Here is a 15,951-nt window from a genome sequence, read left to right as displayed (position 1 = left end):
GGATGTGAGTCCTTTATCAGCTATATAATTTGTAAATATTTTCTCTCATTCTGTGGGTTGTCTTTTCACTTTCTTGATGGTATTGTTTTCAGCACAAAAATTGTAAATTTTATTTATTGATTTAAGATTTTATTTTTCTTTCTTCTCCCCAAAACCCTCCAGTACATAGTCATATATTTTAGTTATGGGTCCTTCTAGTTGTGGCATGTGGGACACCACCTCGGCATGGCTTGGTGAGCGGTGCTAGGTCTGTGCCCAGGATTCAAACCAGCGAAACCCTGGGCCGCTGAAGCAGGGTGCGTGAACTTAACCACTTGGCCACGGGGCTGCCCCCAAAATTGTAAATTTTGATGAAGTCTAATTTATCTATTTTTTCTTTTGTGACTTGTGCTTTTGGTGTTGTACCTAAAAAGCCTTTGCCTAACTCAAGGTCACAAGTATTTACTCCCATGTTTTCTTTTAAAAGTGTTATTTTAGATCTTACGTTTAGGCGTATGATCCATTTCGAGTTAATATTTGTGTATGTTGTAAGCAAGGGGTCTGACTTCATTCTTCAGCATGTGGAGATCCAGTTATCCCAGCACCATTTGTTGAATTATCTTGGCCCCCTTGTTGAAAATCAATCAGCTGTAAATGTTGGGTTTATTTTTGGGACCCCGGTTTTATTCCATTGAGCTCTATGTGTATCCTTCTGCCAGTCCCATACTCTCTTGATAACTCTAGCTTTGTAATCCCTTCTCTTTTATTGGGAGAGTTAGGGCAGGAATGGACAATCTAGACTTTTCTCCTTCTTTCCCTCTGAGCAGTTATTGGATTCTTTAGATCCCTTCACAAACTTTCAACCACCTTTATTCCTCCTCTGTTCATCTTGCTGGTTTCTGTAGAAGATGGTGTCCAAGTAGTCCTGAGAAGGCCCAGCTGCCGGGCTCTGTAGTTTTCTCCTAGCAATGCCAGCTAACCTCTTTCCGACTCAGTAGCCTGGCTCTGGCGGGCTTTACTAGATATATAGAATTAAACATTTAGGCTGTGAAAAGATGCTCTGGTTTCTGAAACTCTCTAATTGGTTAAGTTTAGGATAATACAGCGTCCTGTACTGTTAAGAGATTTAAAGATCTTTCTGGAAGGCTATGCAAGCAAGCAAGCAATTCCAGCAGATAGCTCTCCCAAGTGAGCCATAACACAGCCTTTGAAGCCAAATCTGCTCTCTTTGGGCCTTCCATTCCTTGCAGACATCTGCATTGCTGTCTCGTGAGCATTAGATTTGCTGATTTTGGCATCTTTCTAGTAGTGGAGAAATGGAAGGCAGGTGAGAGATCTGCCAGGAGAAGTGGAATTCTGAACAAAGTCACTTATCATTTCAAGTCCTTAAGCCAAAAAATAAAAAGCCCATGTGACAGCTGGAATTAACAATAACCATCCTGTAATTGGTGCCATTCTTTTCTGTCATGAATTGTGTGCAGCACAAGCTCATTTTCAGATGATCGTGCTTAGAGCTTGCTCTATGATCTATGTCATAATTTAAGCAACTTTTAATTTCCGTCTTGTATTGGACATTAACAAAAGCTATAAACAGAAACTGTCCTTCATCGAGAGCTTCTGTTAAGGAGCCCTGCATGTGGTGAGGGGTCAGGGAAATTTTCTCACCGGGAGTCAGTGGTTACAAGAGCAGATTCTGGATTCGGTCTGCCTGAACTCAGCTCCTGCTAAGTGAACTTGGACAGTTACCCAAGTCTCAATTTCTTTGTCTTTAAAATGGTGATAAGAATAGTACCCACCTCCTTGGGTTGTTAAAAGGTTAAAATCCCATGTCAAGGACAACACAGGCAAGGGTTGACTAACTTTTTCTGTGAAGAGCCAGATAGTGAATATTTCAGGCTTTGGGACACTGTAGACTTTGTGGTCTTGGCCACAGCTCCTCACTCTGCTCTTGTAGCAGGAATGTGGCCATGTACAGTGTGCACACGAATGAGTATGGTGGTGTTCCAGTAACACTTTCTTTTTAATAACAGGAGGTGACCTGGACTTGGCCTGCAGGCTGTAGCATGCTTAGCATGTTGCCTGGCATGTAGTGGGTTTTGAATAAGTATCAGCCATCCTCGAAGCTTGGGGAATGCCCCTTGACACTGCTTCCCGTGTTCACCCGCTCCATGTTTTTACCAGAATGTTGAGGTCCTGGCCAGTCGGAGCAACAGTTCAGAGCAAACCCAGGTGGAGGCGAAAGTGCGCATGAAGGCGCTGCAGGAGGAGAACGAAAGGCTGCGGAAAAGCCTCGGAGAGCTGGAGTGCAGTGTGGCTCGGCTGCAGAGGCAGATTGCTGACGCAAGAGGCGACGAAGCCAAAGCGAAGGAATTGCTCAAGAAGTGTGAGGTGAGGCTCTCGGGGCCCCTGCCTGGGTTTGGCAGCGGCTGATTCTTCTTTCCTGAGTGGTTTCAGAAGTGGGAAGGGATTTATTACCATAAGCTAGTAGGAAAGATCAAGGCGATAGTGAGTATATCCTCTCTGCAAACCATTTCTTTTGTTCCTGCAAGTGGTGTGAATGGGAGATGAACTTCTAAAGAGGCCTGAGAACAGGGCTCGTGAAGTCAGGGTGGGAGACATATGTACAGACACAGGGGTCCCCCTCACCCAGACATCACGCATGCTTCACCTCTTGACACTTAGCAGAGCCCTCCAAACACCCAAAGGGGCTATCTGAACCCTGCCATCAGACTGATTTTCATTCGTGACTGTTTATTCTTTAACACATAGTTGGTGGTTTTTGAAGTCACACAAGTTTAACAAACCAATTATCTGGTTTGCCAGATCTCTAAAAGTGGGAGGCTGTTAGCGAGAAACATACTGATGGCAGTGAGAAAAGGCAGCTGATAGTGAAAGAGAGGACAAGTGAAATGTCAAGGGAGATGTATTCCAACAGAGCTCCCCAAACCATCCATCAGAATCCCCTGGAGGGCTTCTCCAAGATTTGTGTGCCTGAATGCCTTCAGTACCTGCTGCTTCTGAAGCTCCAGGGCTGAGGCTGGATACCTGACTTTTCAAAAAATCATCCCAGATGGTTCGGATGTTCACTCCTGCCTAAGTATGGAACCACAGACAGGCACACACATCCAAGAACACAGTTGTTGTGTGCCACCTTGGGCCCATGAAAAGCACATGCCTTCCCTGCCACCGAGTCAGCTTCATAGGCACAACATGCCTCTCAGTGCATACTGATCCTGTGTTTCATTGCAGGCAGAAATGCAGCAATTAGAGGAAGCCCTTGTGCATGCAAGAAAGGAAGAAAAAGAAGCCATGTCAGCCAGAAGGACCCTGGAGAGTGAGCTGGAAGACGCTCAGGTAAACGCTGAGGGCTATTGTCTTTATCCCTCCCAAAGGAAGTCCAGAGAAGCAAAATCAGAGGGACGTGTATGGATTGTCATTGGTCCTCTCCTACCAGGTAGCTCCTTTCATGATAATAACCACCCTGGACTTCAAACTATCCATCTAGACCAGTGGTTCTTAACTGGGTGACATTGGGCAATGTCTGGTGACATTTTTGGTTGTCACAACTTGGGGAGATGCTACTGGCATCTAGTGGGTAGAGGCCAGGGATGCTGCTGAACATTCTACAAAGCACAGGACAGCCCCCACAACAAAGAATTATCTGGCTCCAAATGTCAGTAGTGCCAAGGTTGAAAAGTCCTGATCTAGACATTGAAGAGCTTGACAACTTTCCAAAGATAAAATATAAATTGTGCGAGAAGGCTGCCGGGATTGGTCCCCAAGGCGGTGAGGAGTCGGCTGTCTGGCAGAAGCCAGTTTCCTTTCTCCTCTGGGCAGATGTGCTCCATGGATGCAGTTCTTCAAGAGACAGCTGTTAGAAGGAGCAGGAGGAAGTTGTTTCTGTGAAACTAGATAGCTGTCTCTATTGGAAGTCAGTAGATTCTTAGAAAATTAGATTTTCCCGTTTGAAGGTTAAAAAGATTGTTTGAAGTACAGTCTAAAAAAAAAAGCACACCTGCCCTGAAGTTCTGAATTGACTTTGCACAGTGACCTCAGTGTGATCCAGGTACGTCCTTCGTTCTACCTGCTCTCAAGTTTTAAAGAACCAGCACCAAACCTCCCTCAGGCGAGATTCTGAGGAGGTGAAAACCTGTGTTTTTGAGCATTTGTCCAAGAGGAAGGTTGTTCATGTTTTCCATTAGGACTCCTTTGTTGGTGGGAGGAGGTGGGGGAGGGGCACGTGAAAAGTGGTAAGAACTGAGAAGCAGTCTGGTCAGATTTGTAAAGGCCTAATGCAGCTTTCCTTTCAGCGGACAGCTTCATCTCCTCGGAGAGGAGAGGGGAGGGGAGGAGACTGTGGGTACTAGGATTCACTCAGGTCGGCCATAACTCGGGGGCTCTTACCCCAAATCAGTGGTCTAGCCTTCTCCCAGCTTTGCAGAGGGACCTTATTTTTGCATACAGGAAAGCCCTGTTTTTTTCCTGAGTTCAGTGTCTGAGTGTCCTTGCTTTGGATTTCTTTCTTTTTTCTTCCTTTAAATCTAGATCTTGGTTACAAACTCTTGTTCGGTTGATTTTATGTGGGTGGCAGTTTCACTGTGCTCCTCTTTAAGGCTTATGATGGCTACAGCCCAGCCACCATAGTGCAGGGTTTAAATCTGTGAGCTAGTTGAGGGCAGAAGGGGAGGAAAAACGTTTGTGCTGTAGTGAGACAAAGATCTGCACCCTTCTGTGCTGTCCACACAGAGAGCTGGGGGCAGCTATTACAGTCGCTCAGTCTTTCTTGTTCTCTGATGAAACCAGAAAGTTTCACACATGAGGAAGTAGTTCACCAGCTGTGAATCTGTAGTTCATAGTTAATTCAGTGGAGAGAATAGATGATTTCCCCAAGGCCACAAGGTCTTAATGTAATCCCCACCCACCCCACCTCCGGATCTCTAGCCTTGCCTTGGAAATTATCCCTGGCGTGTTACTTTTGTTGAGGCCTGTTTTCCCAGTGGTGTTGAGATGGTGAGACCACGTCCTATGGCGTATGGCCGTGTTAACCACTGGCGACACAATCCGACAAGACTGTGTTGGCCCCACAGTCTCACTCTCTTTATCTGAATTATCTGGTCTCAGAAGTGTGCCATGAAAAATGCACCATCACTCTAAAATACCTTGTTTTCTCTAAAATCGGGAACCAGGCGCTCAGCTCCTTTAGCTCGATACTTCTTTGTGCACGCCTCTCTTCCCCAAGCTGGCCACCTGAAGGGAGCTTAATTAACCCTTGGGGGAAGACGAAAGAGTAACTGGTATTTTTTTCACACAAGCATTTTGCATTTCAAAAGCTTTGTGCCTTTAGCTATCTGTTGCATCGTCATGTACGATCAATATATTTCTTTACATAGTAGCTGAAGGCCATGTGAACTTATGTTGGATTTATCATGACTCAGTCAAAAAGTGGCAGAGGGTCCTAAAGATGCAATTCTTGGTGTGCTCACCCCCTACCACTTGGTTTAGAATTGTGCTGCTATGTAGAAATGCACAAACCACTTGGAGGTTGAATGGAGCCAGAGCTGGCCTGGAGCCCCTGGAATTGGGATCCAGAAGGAGGAAGAAGAGAAGCTGAGGGGACCTGTAGGGGCAGGGGTTGAGTTGGATCCTGAAGGATCTGTGGATGGCCCTCTGCATCTGTATTGTTGTTTTTGAAGAATTTACATTTTTGAGATACATGTTCCTGAGAGTTTTCTCCCACACAACGGGAACCATACCTTGCTGACCTTGCCCTGTGTGCTCCCCTTCACCCCCAACACCACTAAATCAACCACAAACACAAATCCCAGGGGATGCCCCTGTCTCTGGTGTGTGCCCAGCTGGGCTGTGGTGGGACATGCTCCTGCTAATTGCCCCCATGCTGAACTTCTGATTAGCTTCCTTTTGCCAACTGCTTTTGTTGACCTTGGTTCCCTGCAGCAGTTAACTTCAGCAGACTGGCTGTGTTGGCTGGTTCCAAACTGAGGGGCCTGGAAGGCCTCTGTAGTGGCTTTTGGCCCCAGGTCATGTGCTTGGCCGAGCAGAGTGGTTCCATGCTCTGCAAACCAGGAGTGCCCAGAGTGATTTGCAAGAGTTTTCAAGATGTCCAGGTTACTGCATGTGACAGCAGCTTATAAACTATTAAGCATGGTACAAATAAAAACCCTTGTTCTCGTGTGGCCTCTGCAGGGACACAAGACTGGTAGGCCCTAAGCAGTACCCGTACTAACCCACATTCAGCCCGCAGCCCCTGGTAACATTTTCTAGATGATCCAGCCTGTGTCTGCATTATGCTGCTCCATTCTGAACTGTGCCACTTCTTGATAGCCTTACCTCAGTGGCCCTAACACTTAGCCATTTAAGAATCCACCATAATCTTCCTAAGATATTTTAGGCTTGTGTTTTAGAATTGCATGTTGTTTACATAAAAGACGTCTATCAATGTGATGTTGTGAGATGAGAGCTTCAGGGGAACTCAGGGAAGATCGTGCACCCAAGATAGTTATATTTTATAGCACGTACTAGTATTCGGTGCCGATACACTAAATACCCACCCATAGGCACTTTTTTTAACTAGTGTCTCTTCCACTTAACACCTTCTACTCATTAAGTTCCTCAGACTGTGGATTGCCAGATTCTCTTCTTCCTATGTATGAGTGCAGCCTGTGGATTCTGTTGATTACAACTCCCTCTGCCCAAGTGGACTTTTGGCCTGTGGAATGATGTTCTCTTTCCTTACAGATTCATTTTTAGGTATTCCAACTGTAAGACTCTCCTGCATAGCAGAGCAAATTCTAGAATATTAGGTATAATGCTACATATCATAGGATGTAAATTGCTGTGTAAGTTTAGGTTGGTCTAATGTATAACTTTACCTCAGTTTTCAAGCATGAACACTCAGGTTCTCAGACACTATCTCAAATTGCCACCCCCAGCAGCCTTGGCCATTTTCTGTATTTCTGTAACATGTCCTTCGTCTGCCCCTTCGTTCCTGGTTATGTGTTTGGTTAAGTCAGTTTTGCTTTTTGGTCTCTGAATTTCAGAACCAGCAGTGTCCTTGTGTCTCTGTGATGGCTTTATTTTGATCTTTTTCTTTATCACTGATATGACAGGTCTGATTGCTTTGTGGTGTGGCTGCGAAATTCCCTTTGCCACCTGTTCCTGTGGCTGACCTGGTAGGTAATGACAGCACTGTCCTTTCCCTGCCATCTGCAGAGAAATCTGAGTCGGGCCACCCAGGAGCAGAAGCAGTTGTCTGAGAAGCTAAAAGATGAGAGCGAGCAGAAGGAGCAGTTAAGGAGACTGAAGAATGAGATGGAGAATGAGCGATGGCACCTTGACAAGACCATTGAGAAACTGCAGAAGGAGGTAAGGGAGCAGGAGGAGGGAGAGAGAGGAGTCGAAGGGGGGGGGAACAGGGTGGAACCGTTGGGTTGGGACCCTCGCTGAGGGCCTGATGGGATCTAAGGAAACCTGCAGTTAACGTCCAAGCACAGATGTGTCAGGGGTTTGCAGATCTCCTGAAGCAGCTCTTTGACTTGTTGAGAATCCCAGATACAGAGAAACTGGTCCAGGAAAAGTCAATGCTAGGACCCCCTCAATTCTGGTCCCAGCTCCTCTCAACATTACCCAGAGAAGGCTGGCACGTAAGTTCAGATTTAACAGATGTTACCTGAATCAGAAGCTCTGCATCTGTCCATAATCTCTGCGTTTGCACCTATCTTACTTGTCCAGTAGTGTGAAAGACAGTTTCAGAGTCCCGTAGTTACTGTTCCTCTGCTCATCTCTGCCCTAAAATATCCAGAAGGGGGAAGGTACAACACTGATGGGCTCCCTGTATTCTAGAGCTGACACGAGTGCCTGCCGTTTTCTGACAGCTGCTATATACCAGTCACTTTACTAGCTATTTTCTATCTAACTAGAATTCTGTCTATATCTATGTATTGTTTTCAAGGTAGATATTATGATTTCAGTATTTCTAACAAAGACACCACCGAGGGCTAGAGAGGTTAAGTACGTGCTTCAGTCATATAGCTGGTATGTGTCAGGGCAATTATGTGACCCTGGACTATGAACCTAGCTCTAAAGGATGTGCTTGTTTGCTCCTCCATGTTGCTTCCAGGTTAGAGGTGACTAAACTTGGATAAGCCATGACCAGGTGCTTTGCAGAGCTTCTGGGGAGGCTGTAGAAGAAAGAAGAGGAGATGTGTTCTGTGTTTAGGTGGGACCCAAATCTAGCTCCCTGGGCCCAGATGGAGCATCACAGGGTGGGCTCACACCTGCATCACTTCTTCCAGATGGCTGACATTGTCGAGGTGTCCCGCACGTCAACACTGGAGCTCCAGAACCAGCTGGATGAGTACAAGGAGAAAAATCGCAGGGAGCTTGCAGAAATGCAAAGGCAATTGAAGGAGAAAACCTTAGAGGCAGAAAAGTCACGTCTGACTGCCATGAAAATGCAAGATGAGGTAATGCCTGGCTGATCCGTTCCCCGTTTACCCCTTATTCACAGTGCCCTTCCAGACTGCTTTGAAACTCTTCTGTGAGGGACTTGGGGTAGATTCTTAAGACAGCATTTGTGCTTGAATCTTCAATCTTAATCCTCAGGATGGTTACCTGGGGCAAACGGCATTCTAAGACACAAAGAATCCAGGGACTCTGAGATGAAACTGACGTAACTTTAACTTGACCATTTTCTTGATTCATCCAAAATTCTCTGCCTAAAAAGTTTAACTGCCTTTTATGGAGCGCCAATGACATGCCCAGCTGTGTTCAAATGATTTATATGTATTGATGTTTAAATTTAATCCTAGAACAGGGATTAAAAAAAAACTTATTTTTTTGCCATTCATTTTGAAAATATAGACATTTATTGGAGGGGGCGTGGTAGACAACAGTTTCAGAGTAACAATAATGGAGACAAAAAAAATCTTCGGGAATTTATGAGTCCTGAAGTTATTAAAACATATTCTTGGTTTTATGTTTAAGAATAATGGAGCAAAGTAACCCAAATGTTAGCTCCCTTCAGTTTGACTTCTAAAGAACCGAGAAAAATAAAAGGAATGGTTTTGATTATTTTAATGGCAAGCTGACGGCTGTAAAATGCAAGTACAGTGTATGCTGATTTCTAGCAATGCCTCTTGCCAGCTGGATGACCTTGAGCAAGTTACCCTAATTTTCTGAGCATCTGTTTTTACCCCTTTAAAAATATACAAAATAATAATGATTTAATAATTAGATGAGATAACAAGCGAGACCATATAGCAGAGGATCTGTAGATCCTGGACAGTAATGTTGGTTTTTCTTAATTCTGTGGCTTACTTTTTTTCATAAGCAGTGCCAAGAGCACTGAGATTCCACAGGAAAACAAGTTTTTCTTTAAAAACAAACCTTTAATATCTTTGATGATCAAAGAAAAGTCGCCCATGAGTCAGTGCTGAAACTATGGAGAAGAACAATGGATATTTATTGCAGGCTTCTGGGACACTCCTGAAGGGACCCTGATAACAGCTCCCCCTTGGTTCAGGTCATATGATACAGGACTCCAAGTAAGAACTGAAATTAGTCTGTTGACATTACAGTTCTCTTTGACAATAAAAGAAAAATCGTTTTCACTTCTTCAGCAAGTGGGCGAGGGGATTCAGATATTTGCTAGAACATCAACAAACGTGTGTTCTGCTGTTTTGATTTCAGGAATCCCAGTGTCACAGAGCTTCCCATTACTTTTCATATAATAGTTATTCTGCTAGAATCTTCGGATTGGAAAGGAACCTTGAGATCCTCTAGTTAGGTAAAGAAACTAAGATGCAAAGAGATTAGTTAAGGCCAGATGGAGACCAGTGTTGTTTATTAAAGAGCAGTAATTCAAAAAAGGATTTCTTACCATGAAAAAGATGGCCCTGCCTCGATTTTCTCCGTGGCCTAGCCCTGAGAGACACTGTGTCCACCTGAAGGGCAGAAATGGACACCTCATCATTCTAAAAGGAAGCTACGGTCAGGTACCACCCTCAATCAAGTTGCTGAGGTCGTGGAGTTGTTTAAAACAAAAGTGAATGAACAAGCCACGGTCACTCTGGATCTTTGAAAAACTCTGTTCACTGGCCCCCACCCTGTGTTTTGGTTGAGCTGAGTTACATTCTCAGTAAAAAAGCTGCAGGGGTCTGTTCTAAGTACTGTAGTCCTCGCCTTCTTTGCTTTGAGAGAAATGGATGTTTTACCTATTTTCCCTTTGAGTATAGAGCTAGAAAAGTTCTGATGAAGAGAATCTTTAGAGAATGAAGACTTCGGCCACTGTCGTTCAGTTTATTTTCTAAATCCACTTAACAAAGGGCAATTTTAACTACTAGTGTAAAGGCAGCACTAGTGGGTTCACAAGTTATTTCCTTACTTGTGATCCCAGACACTATGCTAGTTACTCTTGTGTTTATCCTACCGAGTACTCTTAGTATGACAGAGCCCTCACTAGATGTTTGAGGGGCATACTGGGTGTTAGAAGGTAGGGGCGTGCTGGGCAGTGGGATGAAGGACATGCTGGGCCTGCGGAAGGGTACCAAGAAGGAAGGTGGGCTGTATGCTCACCTGTCAATCTTCCTCACTCTCAAACCCATGTTCTTTTTGGGTGTTATCTCATTTGATTCTCATAAGAGCTCCATAGGGTAGGTTTTATAATTATCCCAATATGGCAAATTAGGAAACTGAGGCACGGAGAGATTTTCTTTTTATTGTTAAGACTTCCTTTTGGAGAGATTTTTAATGCTGTGGAGTATAGTACACCCTCCATATCCAAAGAATGTCCCGTCATCCTTTTGCCTGGATGATTGTCACTTTGTGCTTTCACTCACAGTGTCGTTTCATGGTTGTGCTTTCACTCAGCTACCACCAAAGCCAGACTGGGGTCTTTATCTGGAGATGTTTTCTTCAAGGAGCTGATGCCCTCACAGAAATGTCAGCTGTTGCCACCACCCTCCAGGAGAGGAACACATTTTCTAAAGTTTTCCCCCTGGTCTTCCTAAACTAGCCTAACCTATTATCGGGCCACAAAGAAAGACTGTCTTTACAGCTTCCCAACTTTTCTGTGAAGACCACCCCCAAAGGATGGTATTCTTTCATGGAGTTTGCCACTCACTTTCATATACTCCCTGAAGGAAATGGACCCCTGGTGTGTTGTACTCCTGACTGTACTTTCGCCCAATGCCCTCTACCATCTCCGGGAGGAAGGAAGTTGGTCTGCACCGAATCAGTCCACACAGATGTTTCAGGAATACCTACTGTGTGCTGAGGTGGCTGGTCCTCTCGGGAAGATTACAGAGAAGTGGAAAACAGACAGTCCCTTGTGTCAAGCTCTTTGTCTGTTGCAGTTTCTTCAAAGCTATTAGTTCAGTGCCACCTTGTGGATGAAAAATACACTGTAAATTATAACAGCTGACATATGATTTTCTTCTAGAAAACAGTGGTTTTCACCTAGTATGCGTGTTTATATTATCAGATTTTGTGCCTGCAGGTTTTTTTGGGATCATTAGTTTAGTTTTTATTTTCCCCTCATTTTAAACCACTGTTGAGGCGATGCTGATGCAGGTCAGCAGTCAATTACACTCTGGGAAGCACTGATCTAGTTCAGTGGCTTTCAAGTGTTTTTGACCATGACCTATAGTAAGAAACGCCTCTTGCATCACAACTCACTAATATGGTCATCCCTACAAATACATGACTATCTGGTACAAAAGTTTCATAAAACAATGCTTGCTGTATTCTACTCTGATTTTTTTTTTCTGTTATATTTAATTTTAAAATGCTGGCCAATATCTACTAAATTGAATTTATAACCCAATGGGCTGCTACCTGTAGCTGGAAAACCGCCTCTTTTTATAGAAGAGGAAACCGGCCCAGAGGGAGGTGGCGCTTGCTCAGGGTCTTCTGATCTCCAATATGGTGGTCAGTGGAGTCCACCTGATCCTCCTCAGGGTCAGCCTGCGCACTGTCTGTCGAGATCTCTGTGGTCCTGATGTTCCCCAGCTGACCACCACACCTCTTCTCCTCCTAGATGCGCCTGATGGAGGAGGAGTTACGGGACTACCAGAGAGCTCAGGATGAAGCACTCACGAAAAGGCAGCTTCTGGAGCAGACGCTGAAGGACCTGGAGTACGAGCTGGAGGCCAAGAGTCACCTCAAAGATGACCGGAGCAGGCTCGTCAAGCAGATGGAGGTCTGTGGACCGCATGGGCGAGCCCTGGGGCCTGTGGAGAGTGAATGTGGGACACGAGGGAGGCAGCCTCTCTGCTCACACTTCAGCCTTTGGGAAGTCCTTGGTTTTTATTCTCTCAAACAGCCAGACGTTAGTAAGGTCATTTCTTGATTTGAGAAAGAAGCTGGTAGTTCATAGACTCCTAGGATGTCAGAGCTGGAAGGAATGATGGAAATAATTTGGCCTAATGCCCTCATTGTCTTGAAGAGGAAGCAAGATAGAGTCCCAAAGAGGTTAGATGCTTTTACATAAGGGCACATAGATAGTTCATCTTCTGTTTGATGCTTTGGATGCTGCTTCCAACCACAAAGGAGATAAGACTGCTGTGAATCTAGAAAGGGGCTGAGCTGTGCCTTGGACCCAAACTGCCCAACTCCTAGGGACGCCTGGCACTCATTTGCCACACCACGTGCTCCATTCTTATTTTCTGATTCTGGCCTGTTTTCTACTACAGACGATCTAGCTTTGCCAAAGCTAGCCACAAACTGTGGCTCAATTCGTTTTTAGACGCACAGTCTATACATAGTCCACTGCAGCGGATCAGAAAGTGCTCAGTGGCGTCACCAGCTAGGAGTGATCTGGTCACCAGATGAAAACACAACACATTAGAAAAACGTGAGTCAAGTAATAGCATCTAAATATGAGCAGCCCACCGAGAATGACGAGAAGAACCTTAACATCAGCCCACCTGGACTTAGAAAAAAGAGCAATCCTCAAAGACAAAACTAACCACAAAGCGGAACTGCCCCCACCCCTCACACACGCCCCAGTGGAATTTTAGAGGGGGAGAGACAAGTAAAAACAAGCCTCAGACCTATAGGAGAAGTTAAAATTGTCAAGGTTTTGATAAAAGACAGACAGTGCTCAAGGCCAGAGAGAGAGCACTTGAATTTGAAATCAGTGGAATTCCTGATTCAACTTTGAAAAGAAATAGAAATAACTTTGAAAACCTCCTGGGGACTTAGTAGCAATTTATATCAGGGGAGTGATGTTTTAATCATTTTGGATTTTATTAGATGGACTCTTTTAGAGGCCAAAATAACCTAGTTAGAGTTTTATTATTCTTTTGTAGGATGGCTGTATATTTTGCTGATGTCCTGGTTCTGATCTCATTAGGGGACATCATTTTAAGGCAAGCTAAGGTCAACACAGTTAACTGGAAACTAATTATCCCAGGGCCCAAGCAGTCTGCGTAAAAGCTAGCTGAAGCATCTTTGAAAGTAGTGACCAGGCCGGCCCAGTGGTGCAGCGGTTAAGTGCACACATTCCGCTTTGGTGGCCCGGGGGTCTCCGGTTCGGATCCCGGGTGTGGACATGTCACCACTTGGCAAGCCATGCTGTGGTAGGCGTCCCACGTATAAAGTAGAGGAAGATGGGCACAGATGTGCGCTCAGGGCCAGTCTTCCTCAGCAAAAAGAGGAGGATTGGCAGTAGTTAGCTCAGGGCTAATCTTCCTCAAAAATAAATACATAAATAAATGAAAGTAGTGACCAAGAACCTTTGGTATAGTGACCCCTGGCCTGGCCCATTGAATGCTCCTGCTTGGTTCTGTGCAATCTTGACTTTAGGCAAGAAGAGAGCCCTGTGAAGAGGTACTTTTACCTAAGGATTGGGTCATTCAGGTCATGTCCTTCTAGAATATTGTGACTAAAAAGAACATTTCCTTTGCTAACTGATAGTCTAGAAGCAGTGGCATGGTTAAGCTTCATTGGCCCCTGTGTAATATTTTAGGTATTTCTCCATTAATTACAAAATGAGTGGCTCTCAAGGCCCCACCACTGTGAAGGGCACTGGAGGGATGTTTCCTCCCCTAAGAGGCGGCTGGCAGGACCATCTTGCTGGGGCTAATATCTGCTTGTTCCTTCGCTAGCACTTAACAAATTAATTCTCAGGACTCAAGAGCTCTCTCAACAAGGGGCATTTTCTGTAAACTCAGACACTCAGGTAACGTTTTTGTAAATGAAGCACTTGTGGGTCCTTGGTGATTTCTGACCGAAGTGAAACTGGTCTTGAGGAATCAGGAAGAACCATAAACAAATGGGAGGTTGGGTGCAGGACCCAGCTCTCTGTCCTGAGTTGGTCTTTGGGACTCGTGGCTTCTGGGAGAGAGCTTTCTGGGGTCCCTGTAGATTTCCATCACTAAGAGGGAAGGCGTTCACAGACATTTAGTTATTCCCATGAGTTCTGTGCATTTTCTTTTGGTGTTTACAGAGGTTCCATAGCTTGTCAACCAACTTTGACAATTGCAGAGACAATGTTTGTGTATAAATGCCATAGATTCATGTTTAAAAACTCACAAGGCTCATTGCTTTTTAGTGTGTGTGGCTCTGAGTTAACCCAGATATGTGACACATTGGCTGGTGACAGGAGAAACACATGCACAAACCCCACAACCCCCAGTCCTAGGTGGAGTGGTTTGTGTTAGAAGCCTTTCTTTTTGTACACAAAGCTCCTTCGAAATGGCTTTTCTCATAACACTTAATGATGTTAAATTAGGAGCCCACAAGGAAGGTAGAACTTGCTTTTCTTCTGTGATGATGGGATTAGCAGAATGGGCCAGCACTGCGTTGGAATGACTGTGTATGTTATGCCAATGCAGATTTGGGACTGCATGACTAAGTGTGTGAGGTTCCCTGGAAGGAAGAGGCAGATGCGAAAGACTGTGGTAGACTTGACTCCTGTAAGGCCCTTTGAAACTCTGAGGGGAGGGAGGTAAAACATTGTCTCAACTTGGAGTATGTAGCTTGTCTGGAGCTTGGAGTAAATGTACCTTGGATGATATCTCTGCTCCCACACTGTCTTTTAACAGGTGACTTAGATACCTGTTGGTGGGCTTAGGTAGATCTTTGTAAAGTTATTGATTCATAGGGGGAAAAGACTTGAAGGAAACATGCTAAAATAGCCTTAGTGCTTATGTTAGGGATTGGAGGATTGGAGTAATATTTTTTCTCTTTTTATGTGTTTTCTGAATGCACAATTACATTCCTATTGTAAAAGAAAAAAAAAAACAGTTTTAAAAATATCTGTTTGGGCAGTATGAGAAATAGACATATCGTTTCGCAAAACCCTAAAGATACTCAGCTCTGATTTGTCCCTGAGGTTTTCCTTCCACAGGGCAGTCCTTGCTCCTCACCGGTCAGTGAAAGTTAAGTAGGCTGTGTTTGTGACTTCCTTCTTAGGACAAGGTGTCTCAACTGGAGATGGAACTGGAAGAAGAAAGAAGCAACTCAGATTTGCTGTCTGAGAGGATCGCTCGGAGCAGGGAACAGGTACTGTGCTATAGTTGGATGTGAGAGGATCGGTGGGAGCAGGAACAGGTACTGTGCTATAGGTGGATGGGAGAGCATCACAGGGAGCAGGACAGGTACTGTGCTATAGGTGGATGGGAGAGCATCACTGGGAGCAGGAACAGGTACTGTGCTATAGGTGGATGGGAGAGCATCACAGGGAGCAGGAACAGGTACTGTGCTATAGGTGGATGGGAGAGCATCACAGGGAGCAGGAACAGGTACTGTGCTATAGGTGGATGGGAGAGCATCACAGGGAACAGGAACAGGTACTGTGCTATAGGTGGATGGGAGAGCATCACAGGGAGCAGGAACAGGTACTGTGCTATAGTTGGATGGGAGAGGATCGGTGGGAGCAGGAACAGGTACTGTGCTATAGTTGGATGGGAGAGGATCACTGGGAGCAGGACAGGTACTGTGCTGTAGTTG

At 45.0% G+C, this 15,951-nt stretch overlaps 1 protein-coding gene across 4 annotated transcripts in view; it reads left to right on the top strand.

The window, feature by feature from the left end:
• Positions 1-15,951, top strand: part of CGNL1 (cingulin like 1) — a 153,316-nt gene that overhangs the window by 119,550 nt on the left and 17,815 nt on the right. For all 4 annotated transcript variants that reach the window (XM_070623804.1, XM_070623787.1, XM_070623798.1 and 1 more), the window contains 6 exons: positions 2,161-2,367; positions 3,229-3,333; positions 7,210-7,362; positions 8,292-8,462; positions 12,035-12,196; positions 15,415-15,504. In XM_070623804.1, the coding sequence (XP_070479905.1) occupies positions 2,161-2,367; positions 3,229-3,333; positions 7,210-7,362; positions 8,292-8,462; positions 12,035-12,196; positions 15,415-15,504 (888 nt within the window). The remainder of the gene's footprint in view (positions 1-2,160; positions 2,368-3,228; positions 3,334-7,209; positions 7,363-8,291; positions 8,463-12,034; positions 12,197-15,414; positions 15,505-15,951) is intronic.

The sequence above is a fragment of the Equus przewalskii genome, chromosome 1, assembly GCF_037783145.1.
Source record: "Equus przewalskii isolate Varuska chromosome 1, EquPr2, whole genome shotgun sequence".
Lineage (NCBI taxonomy): Eukaryota > Metazoa > Chordata > Mammalia > Perissodactyla > Equidae > Equus > Equus przewalskii.
The sequence above is the reverse complement of the archived record's forward strand: the minus strand, read 5'-3'. Positions and strand labels throughout refer to the sequence as shown.